This window comes from Microtus pennsylvanicus, chromosome 3, assembly GCF_037038515.1.
Source record: "Microtus pennsylvanicus isolate mMicPen1 chromosome 3, mMicPen1.hap1, whole genome shotgun sequence".
Taxonomy (NCBI): domain Eukaryota; kingdom Metazoa; phylum Chordata; class Mammalia; order Rodentia; family Cricetidae; genus Microtus; species Microtus pennsylvanicus.
The window spans coordinates 120,429,459-120,440,614 of record NC_134581.1 but is presented as its reverse complement, the minus strand read 5'-3'; the positions used below and the strand labels follow the sequence as shown (position 1 = coordinate 120,440,614).

Below are 11,156 nucleotides of genomic sequence, written 5' to 3'. Positions count from 1 at the left end.
TTTTTGTATAGTTTTTGTTTATAAAAGTAGTTTGCTTCAGTTTTTGTCTGAAAAGAAAACACCACTAAATTGTACATATGTATTATATAAACTTAATCTTTTAATACTGTTTATTTTTAGCCCATGTTTAAAAAATAAAAAGTTTAAAAAATTAACTAACTGCTTAAAAGTAAAGTTTTGCCATTGCTTGTAGAAACTTCTTTTTCCTTCTCTGTGCTGCCAGCTGCAATACTTCTTCAGGGTTGCTCGCATTCAACTCTGTTTGGCCAATGGCTTTGATCTTAAAACAGAAAAGTATTATCAGAAATTTAGTTAACAAAAAAAAAAAAACAAGTCTTCCTAGTAGTCCACATAAGTCAAAGTTAAAATAACTAGACAATTATAAAATGTACGAGCTACAGAAAAATTAACAGCTGTTGCGTTGATCTACTATGATTTCCTTAACCACAGTTTATAGTTAGAACCTGGTAGAGCATTTTACTGCATTAAATAAATTCCTTTGTGCTTATGGGTACGCAGGAAAGGAAGAGGCTGACTGGGGGTGGGAGCACAAACCACACAGAAAGAAGTCAAAAGAGGCTGTGTACAAAACGGGTAATAGTAAATAATAAGACTGTGGAAAATACTTGACAGTGTAGATGCCTGACAGATTAAAAGTAGTAAGTAAAACTGGCTAAGAGTGGCCTCTAATGTAATAAATGATATGGGGCTTTAAAAATAATATAGTTTTAAGGCCAGCCTAATCTTCATAGTGAGTTCCAGGGCCACTAGGGTAACATAGAAAAACTGTCTCCTCACAGGCTGTTGTCTTTGGCTGCCTCTCAAAGAGGAAGGTAAATTACCTACTCTTGAAGACACGGTATACTTCACAGGGCCCAGAGTCTCCTGACCTGTATCTGATGATCTAAAAGTCTTGTGAAGACTAGCTCCTATGGTACCAGAAGGCATCGTGCAAGCTTCCAAAGGAAGTAAGCAAGCAACAGTCTTACTTAGCTGTGCTTCCTGTGAACCACGACCAGCATGGCACAGTATCCCCAAGGGTGCAGTAGTGTCACTCAACCTTGGTAGTAACCTTCAGCTCTCTAATGGGACCTAAGGTCTACTCAGCAGGAAGGAAACCATGCCTCATACTGGAAGCCTGTCTAACTCCCAAGGCTGCTAAAGCCATGGATCTTGAAAGAGTCCTCAACCACTTTATTGTCCTTATACCCATCAAAGAGACTTCTTTGCACCAGAGACCATTACAGAAAACCCAGTCACAACAGATATATCTACAAAGTAACTCCCACACGTAAGACTCAGGAATCATTTTGGAAGAGGGCTCTTAAGATTTTCTGAACCAGAGGGTAAGGGAGTTTGCTGTGAGATTGTGTCTCCTAGGTGTGTTAGGAGCCCATAAACCCTGACAAAATGAGCTGAACAAGGACACTACACATGCTAACTAAAGTGGACAGGGCAAAGCTTACAAGGCCTCAAGAAATGGCCAGACCAGGGAAGAGTCCTCATCTGTTTATTATTGTGTGTATATATATACACATACATGCATGGAACAATTACTTTTTCAAAGCCATGAATTTGAGAGAAAGAAAGGGTATATGAGAGGGCTTGGGGAGGAAAGGGCTAGAGAAATGATATAATCTCAAATGTTTTTTAATGATGCAGTATAAAAATACCAAGGGACGTCGGGCGGTGGTGGCGCACGCCTTTAATCCCAGCACTCGGGAGGCAGAGGCAGGCGGATCTCTGTGAGTTCGAGGCCAGCCTGGTCTACAAGAGCTAGTTCCAGGACAGGAACCAAAAGCTACGGAGAAACCCTGTCTCGAAAAATCAAAAAAAAGAAAAAAATACCAAGGGACTACTAAGAATATTTATTGCTTTCCAACCCCAGGTAAATGGGAGAACAAAAGCAAGCTGGATCATTGGTAAAAGTACTTGCCATGCAAGCCTGATGATGCCATGGTAGAACTAGTTTCCCAAAAACTGCCTTCTGAATTCTATATGTATACTGTGGTACACATCACACACATACACTGGGGAGACACATCTGTAATTCTATCATGCTCTGTGAAGAGATGGGAAGTCAAGACAATTCCCAGAACCCTACAGACCCATTGTCTAATGTACCCAGCAATGAACAAAAGAGCCTGTCTTAAAGTTTCTACCTGCTGGCAAGGATCCACCCAAGGTTATCTTCTGACCACCTCTTGTGCCCCATAGCACAAGTGTGGCCACACTTAAACACTACAAACACAATGTATGTACAGCATTCAGTCAAGTAGGCAAACTGTAGGCCAGTCCCAATTAAATGTTTCCTTTATAAGAGCTCCCGTGGTCATGGTGGATCTTCACTACAATAGAAACCCTAAGACAGCTAGCAAGATGTTCAGTGGGTAAAAGCTTGCTGCCAAACCTGATATCCTGAGTTTCAATCTTTGACACTCAGATACTAGGAGAGAATAGACTAATGTAAGTTGTTCTGACTATTAAAATAACACCCAAACATACACAGAAATGTTTAAAAAAAAAGATACAAGTAAAATTTAAAGTACTTGTTCAGTAATTGTTGGGCACCATTCTAGTTATCTACGAACAAGGCTTCACAGAAGAGCAAATAAATACATAGCATGTCAAATGTTGGCAGATGTTGCAGAGAGAAAGAGAATAAGAGTAGGAAGGTAGTGGAGGCATGCTAGTCTAGAAGATGTCCAGGGAAGGCTAACCACTAAAATAGCAAGGCAGAGACCTGAGGAACCTGAATACTCCCAGTTAAGAAAACACCAAAGGTCCCTCCCCAGAGAAGTAGTCTTCTTAACATGTTTGAACAATAGTAGGGATATGTGTATTGACGTTAACAAAGGGAAAAACTAAACCAGTAAGTCACTATAAGGATCCAGTGAGATGAAAACTCACTTGAAGATTTACAACAGGTAAATACAATGCTCTAATAGTTTAAAGTCAAATAACATTACAAGTAGATAATGATAACTAAATTCTGGCAGTAAATGGGCAAACAATCTTTGCTCAATGGTACAAATCTAAATTAATATTCTGAAAACAACATCACTGCAGAACGGGGTAAAGCAACTTACAGCAATCTGTCTTTTATCTGTTTCTCCTCTTTTATGATGAAGATCTAAACGTGTCAGTTAAGAATAATAAAACTGACTGTTATATCATGATAGGATCTTGACTCTTTAAGGCTGGCGAGGTGGTTCATCATTTGCTGTCAAATCTGATGATGGGAGCTCAACCCCAAGACTCATGGCAAAAGAAAACTGACTTCAAGGCTGTCTTCAGTGTTGAGTGTGTGATATTCACACTGCAGAATATGCACACACAATCATATATGTAATATATTTTTAAAATTCTGAACTGTTTTTATTTTAGGTTGGAAAATATGTTCCATAAGATACTTTTTTCTTTCTTTCTTTCTTTCTTTTTTTTTGTTTTTTGTTTTCTGTTTTTCAAGTCAAGGTTCCTCTGTGTAGCCCTGGCTGGCCTCGAACTCAGAGATCCTCCTGCCTCTCTCGTGTTGGGATTGTGTGCTACCTAACCCCTGGCAAAATACTTTAATTACAGACATGAACTGCTGTAATATCACATTTACTGATAGAAGGATACAGGTCAAGTACTCCAAGATGGTGACATCCCAAATGTAGTCATAGTAGGAGTCCATAGCGTCATGGCTGCAAAACAGAATCTCATTACTTATGTCGAAATTATTCAGCACCATGTTTAAAAAAAAAAAAACAACAACACACAAATCCATACCTGTTTTGTTCCTGCAATGACTTGAAAGCTGTCTTGTAGTCAATTTCTCTGAGGAATTGACATAAAATTGCCACCTATGGAAACAAATTTTTGAAAAGGGTAATGTGACCCTTCCTGGTTTGGGAGAATAATTTTTATTTTTTTCACATTTATCTTATTCTATGTGGTGGGTATTTTGTCTTCATGTACATGTAAGCACCATATGTGTGCCTGGGGCCTGAAGAGGCCAGAAGACTACGTTAAATCCCCCAGAACTGCCAGGCAGTGGTGGTACAGGTCTTTAATCCCAGCACTTGCAAGGCAGAGGCAAGTGGATCTCTGAGTTTAAAGTCAGCCTGATCTACAGAGTGAGTGCAGGACAGAAAAACCCTGTCTTAAACAAGATCCCCCAGACCTGGAGTAACAGCTGTGAGATGACATGTGGTACTGGGACATGAACCCAGATCCTCTGGAAGAGAAAAACTTCACTGTCCTTAGACGACAAGTCAATAATTCAGCCCCGTAAATATATTCTTTAGAATACTTGAAATCATGCTGGATAAAGTCAGCTCATATTTGTGGATCCCATTTAATTTTTGTTTCAAAAACCTTTAAGCAAGATTTTTGTGTCTATCTGAACCACAAGCTAGGTCATCAGTAACCTAAATCACAGAGTTTTAGATCTCTCTTCATTTGAAAAATGAGCTGAAGAAGGAGGCTGACAACAAGCAAACATCCTGGCACTCAAGGACATGAGTCACATGGAGCTATGCCCTTAAGAACTGGCAGACATGGAATAGGCCACCAGTCTCTAAACACAGAATGCATCTAGTTCAATCACGCAGATAGGTCTGAGTGCTTATCTTGGAACTGAGAGTGTTGGGTCAGTATTACAACACTTGGTAGAATTTGTGTTGATCAGGGTTCATCTCCAGTATTAGAAAAAGCAGAAATTAAAAATAAAAACTGAGGGGCTAGAGAGATGGCAATGAGGTTAGGAACACTGGCTGCTCTTCCAGAGGTTCTGAGTTCAATTCCCAGCAGCCACATGGTGGCTCACAACTGTCAATGAGATCTGGTGCCCTCTTCTGGCCTGCAGGCAGGCATGCAGGCAGAACATTATACTTATTATGTATAAATAAGTCTTAAAAAATTGAAAGCTGGGCGTGGTGGCACATGCCTTTAGTCCCAGCACTTGAGAGGCAGAGGCAGACGGGTCTCTGTCTGGTCTACACAGTGAGTTTCAGGACAGCTAAGGCCACACAGAGAAATCCTGTCTCAAAAAAAAAAAAAAAGTAGAAACTATTTGTATTAGTTCATATGCCATAAAATTTTATCTTTTTAAAAAATAAAACACAGGACAGTCAAAGGTACATAAGAATCCTTATCTCAACAAATAAACAAAAAAAAAAAAAAAAAAAAAAAGGCCAGGGAGTTGGCTAACACCTTTCATCCCCCTTCTTGGGAGACAAAGCAGGTGGATCTCAGTCTGATATAGAAAGTGAGTTCCAGGACATCAAGACAGAGAGAGACCCTGTCTCAAAAAACAAAACACCCACAGATGTCTAATATCTTTACAAAATTGTATAACCATCCCCATTAGTTCTAAAGCATATTAAAGAGATTCAAAGTCCAGTACAGGAACTCCCACTCTCTTCCATCAAGCCCCTGATAAGCAGTGAGGTGCCTATTGTGAGCATTCTTACAAGTGGAACCAGAACCCATAAAAGCCCTGTCTTTCACTTCGCAGTTTGTCAGTTAATCCATGCTGTGTTGCATCTGTAATTCATTCCTTTACATAGCTGCAGACTTTTGAAGTACAGATACATCACACTTTGCTCAACCATACATTAGTTAATGGACACGAGGATGTTTTTTTCTTTATTTTTTTTGGCTCTGGTGAATGTTGCTGCTATGGACATTCAAGTACAACCTTTTCTAATTCTCTTGGGTATTTAAGTAGAAATGGAATTGCCAAATAGTTTGCCAAAGCTGCACCTTTTCAAGTTCCTAGCAGCATAAGGATTCTAATTTTTCCACAACCCTGGCTGACTGCCAATGGCTAATACACATATCTCATCATAAATATTAAGAAAGCATAAAGTGCTTCTTCTGCAGTTAAGTTTAATGGTCAATGCTTACAAATTCCTACCTGCATCTAGTTCAGTTCTATAACTGCTAAGAAAATGCTAAGCTACTGACAGCCATTCTGGTACAAAATAAAATCTACTTCCCAGCACGCATTTACATATAAGCACGTGAATAGCAGCTAATGTCACAGCATCACAAACTAACCTGTGTGTGACAATTCAGCAGGGAGCAGCACTTTATCATTCGCTTTATCACCTACAAAAAAGACAACGAGTATTTAAAAATTAGCTGGCACTGACTGCAATACATGTGCCAGTCCGGAACAAGACATTAACAGCAGAGGAGCAGGAAGTCTAAGAGAGGACAGTAGCTGTGTACAACTCAGGGCTTCCCATTCACTTTCACTAGTTTACAATGCCATAAAAAAAATTTTTAAATATTACTTTTAAGACTTGTTAAATACTGAAAATTTTCATTGTTAAACTAGTGGTCTAATCAGATATAATAGCAAAATATATTACAAGAGGAAAATATAACGTAGTTTGAGTTAGAGATGGAGGGCAGAGTATGTCAGCAAGCCGAGTGCATCTAGAGCACTAGCAGACAGCAGGGGAGGGGTTCACTGTCTTAGAGCTGCAGATGTAGCTCAACAGGATAGCTCTGGAGTGGCACACAAGAGTCCTGGGTGAGACACTAACACAGGAGAGATCACAACGGTACTACAATGTGCACTAAAAAATGTAGAAAGAACAGATTCACAGACCATGCATAGTGGTGTACACCTCTAATCTCAGCATGAAGGCAGCAGAGGCAGGCAGATCTCTGAGTTTGGGGCCAGCCTGATCAACAGAGTGAATTTCAGAACAGCCAGGGCTACACAGAGACCCTGTCTCAGAAACAAACAGCAACAAGAAAGAGTGGGTTTTAGAGACTTTTGTTTGCTTTTAAAGATATATGTATTACTCAGACTTGGTTACAAGTACGCATAACAGCTGATTCCTGACTTCAGGTGTTCTTATCACAAAAGGGGTAGCCATGAAAGGCAATGCCACAAGCACTGTAGATACTGTGCCTGAAAAGGAGACACAAGCTGGGCATGGTGGCACATGCCTGTAATCCTAGCCCTGGGGAGGCTGAAGCAGGTGGAACACTAGAAGTTCCAGGCTAATATGAGCTATATATCAATACTACCTCCAAAGGACCAAAACCAAACAAATGGGGAGCACTAGGGTCTAAGCCATCAACCTGAGTGTTCTTATCACATACACAGCAACAGCGAAGTTCTACACTGAAGTTAGGCAAGAAGCAAGCAAGTCCAAAAAACAACTTACTTGATCTGTATAGACATCAGGAGGCACAGCCTTGTTAAAGAAGTCAGAGCACACAGCTCCAGCCTGCAGGTAATAGTGAAGAGCTGCCGAATGCTGATTTGTTGCTATAACAGGAAGCAGGAGGAAAGAGTGACTTGCCAATAAAACACAAGAGTAGAAACAGATTCAAACAAGTTAAAGATAAAATTCTGCGGCCAGCAAGATGGCTCAGCAAATAAATGGTGCTGCCACCAAGCCTGACCACCCGAGTTTGACCCTTGGGACCACATGGTAAAAAGAGAGAAGTGACTTCCACAATTGTTATCTGAAATCTACATGTATGCCATATACACACACATAAAATGTTTTTTTGGAGGGGTTGGGCTTTTTTAAATGATTTTTTGAGACAGAGTTTCTCTGTGCATCAGTCCTGGCTGTCCTGGAACTACCTCTGTGAGTTCAGGCTGGCCTTGAACTCACAGAGATCCACCTGCCTCTGCCTCCCAAATGCTGGGATTAAAGGTGTGCACCATCACCACCTGGCACACAAATGTTATTTTTAAAAACGGTAAAACTTTGCATCTGGCTAAGGAATGATAACACTTTTATTCAGAATAACATTGTGAAAAACTGCCTTTATATATTAAAAAAAAATTTTAAAAAAACAAGACTTTTCAAAATGATACAATAAATCATTTACATCCTAAGACTGATTAGACAAAATCTAGCTCAGATTTCTCATTAAATTTACAGTAAAGGGAGCTGGAGAGATGGCTCAGAGGTTAAGAGCACTGGTTAAGATCCTGAGTTCAATTCCCAGTAACCACATGGTGGCTCACAACACAATCTGTAATAAGATCTGGAGCCCTCTCCTGGCTTGCGGCCAGACATGCAAGCAGAATAGTACACAATATATATAGTTTTAGTTTTCGAGACACGATTTCTCTATGTAGCCCTGGCTATCTTGGAACTCTTTCTGTAGAGCAGACTGGACTTGAACTCAGAGATCCACTGGCTCTGCCTCCTGAGTGCTGGGATTAAAGGTGCACACCACCACCACGGCCTGATAACTACAAGATTTATTATAACAGAGATTTTTATTTCCCATATATCCAGACTAGAAATATATTCTAATTTTTGAATGTATCTTAGAATCTACATATCCAGTGTGCAATCAGACATTTGGGTTTGGCAATGCATTCTTTGGACAGCTAGGGTGAAAATAAGTGTTAAAAACAAGCAGTAGCTGACTACTGTGGTGCACAACTACAATCCTAGCACTTGAGAAGGGGAGGCATCATGAGAGAAGTTTAAGGCAATCCTCAGTCAAGTCATGAATCCCAGGCCAAAATGGGCTACAAAAGACCATATCTCAACTCTTACAACAACACCCAATGCTGGTGGTGATGGCAGATCCCAGGCAGATCTCTGTGAGTTCAAGGCCAGCTAGTTCCAGACCAGGTTCCAAAGCTACAGACAATCCCTGGGGGGAGGGGGGAGGCACAAAAATTATTGGATACATAAAAGTTTTATTTTTATTTTATTATTTCTTGTACTGAGATTAAAAGGATGAGGAACCACACGTAGTTAGAATTTTTACACTTATTTATACTATTTATTTGGGTGTGTGCGCACCCTAGCACATATGCAGTCCATACGGGCCCTGGTCATCAGGCTTGGTAGGAAGCACCTTTACCCACTCCACCATCCTTCTCGGCCCAGGGTAAGGTTTTAAACATCAATTTTACAAACACGCCTCGCTGACATTGCGAGACCTCAGGAGATGGCTCAGAGGTTAGGAAAGAGTCCTCTTCCAGAGGACCTGGCACAAACAAAGCAATGAATTTCTCACTTACCAAAATAAATATCTGCTTGAATGATAAGCCAAGCATGATTATTTGGATTTATACTGAGTGTATATCGAACTAGCTCTTTCACTGTGATTGCCACAGCTTCAAAATCCACAGACTGGAGGCTGAAAAAAAGTGTCACACATTATCTGAAAATTATCTCTATTTTCAAAGACTTTTAAATTCCATACATACATTGATTAAAAAACAAAGACGCAGTCAGAATGTAAATAGGCACACTATGACACAGCCTTTACCTCCATTTAGCATTACATAGAGCTACAACAAAATTCTGCCTTAGAGAAATCACAAAAACCAACGGCTGGAATACTAACGAACACTGTTATGTGACCTGAAGTCTACCCAGGATTTCTCCTAAGAGTGTGTTCTGCATTGGGTGTTTCACTGGCCATAATGAGGTTGCAGGTTAGGGAGGCAAATACGCATTCAGTGCTTTACATAGCAACGCAGTCAAACACAGCAGTAGGGAAAAGCCAGATGCTCTGGCCTGCATACAGCCAAGCCAGCACCCAGGAAAGCGGTTCCTTGCTCCTCTTTCCTAGAAGCCAGTGAAAAGGGCTTAGTGAAAAGGGACCCAGGTCTCAGGCTCAGAGGCTGCTGCCCTCTACAAGAAAATGTGACAGAACAATCCCGAGCCTAAGGAATTGTTAGACTATGTCATGGCTCACGGCTACACCAGCACGATGAAGACTGGCAGTACTGTCAGCAAACAACCAGTTCTACATTCACAACTAAAGGAATTAGACTGACTTATGTTATTTCGCTAAATCTATAAAATGTTGACAGGTCAAAGAACCCTGTTTATGTGATAAGCGGTGTTAAACAGTAACACTTAATCCAGTGTCACATCTTAGGAATCCATAAGAACTCCTGATCAGGAAAATATATTTTCTGTTCAAATCTTTTCTTTTTTTCAGAATCAACTTAAAGTATTACCATCATAAAGGACAGCAATTAAGCCTGCACTAACTACGGGGCTGGAGAGATGGCTCAGTGGTTAAGAGCATTGCCTGCTCTTCCAAAGGTCCTGAGTTCACTTCCCAACAACCACATGGTGGCTCACAACCATCTGTAATGAGGTCTGGTGCCCTCTTCTGGCCTGCAGGCATACACACAGACAGAATATTGTATACATAATAAATAAATATTTTTTTTAAAAAAGGCTGCACTAACTTATTTCTCACATTTCAAGCAATGAAGAATTCAGACAAAAAAAATCAAGTTGCTCACAGTCACATACCTAGTGCACAAAGAGGCATGCTTCAGGGCTCCAGTACAAGCCATGTTTGCTTCTTATGAACATGAGCTGGAAATCGACTGTGACAGTCTGAATCTAACCCACAGAGGTGACATAGGTAACAGATTTACTCACTAAAGCCAGTTAAAAAGACAAAACTAGGGTCTGGGAATGTAGCTCAGGTGAAGGATGTCTGCCTAGCATTGATTCTGAGTTCAATTCCCAGTACCATTCAAGACAAAGAAGCAGGATACATAATTGTCTGATTCTTGGAATGCTATATCGTATAGCAAATTGTGTATAAGATCAGAAACACCCACAGTACAATCTGCAGCCTGGGTGCTGGGGCGCACATGACTTGGGTAAGAAAACATAGGGCTCCTTTGCAAACAAGTAAGTGGACAGAGGTCACGGAGACACACTGTCCAGACTGCTGGATGTGACACAGCTGCTCTCCTCCCTCCCTCATTTTTTTGAGGGGGAAGGGGTGGGGGGACCTCACTAGGTAGTCCAAGCTGGCCTCAAGCTTGGTCATCCTCCTGTCTCAGCCTGCTGAGTGCTGGGATAACAGGCACGCGGCACTGTCCAGACAGTCCAAGAATGCAGTCGTTTGAGGAGATTCCTAAGTGCTTGTGAGGAAACAAAGAAAGCAACACAAGAGTCTTGTGGCCCAGGTTCTTCAAAACTACAGAACTGTTCCTGGATTAAGCTTCTGTGCCCTCCCATGGGTAGGGGGTCCGAGTGAGTGTACTTGAGAATATTCATCACAACAGGCTATTTTGTTCATGGGGCTTTACGAAAAAACATGTGTTTTGCCACTTACGACTTGTCTGCCACAGCCTGCCTTGTGACAGGGACACTTTACTCTGTGACTCTTATCCCTCAGAGTACAAACTG

General features: G+C 40.9%; 1 protein-coding gene across 1 annotated transcript in view; it reads right to left on the bottom strand.

Annotated features, from left to right (window-relative positions):
• Positions 1-82: 82 nt before the first annotated feature.
• Ints8 (integrator complex subunit 8) overlaps positions 83-11,156 on the bottom strand; it is a 47,689-nt gene continuing 36,615 nt past the window's right edge. Inside the window, exons 21-27 of the mRNA XM_075966977.1 lie at positions 9,008-9,126; positions 7,173-7,276; positions 6,046-6,096; positions 3,772-3,845; positions 3,622-3,686; positions 3,090-3,133; positions 83-280 (exon numbers count right to left, since the gene is read on the bottom strand). Of these exons, the coding sequence (XP_075823092.1) occupies positions 164-280; positions 3,090-3,133; positions 3,622-3,686; positions 3,772-3,845; positions 6,046-6,096; positions 7,173-7,276; positions 9,008-9,126 (574 nt within the window). The 3' untranslated portion in view covers positions 83-163. The remainder of the gene's footprint in view (positions 281-3,089; positions 3,134-3,621; positions 3,687-3,771; positions 3,846-6,045; positions 6,097-7,172; positions 7,277-9,007; positions 9,127-11,156) is intronic.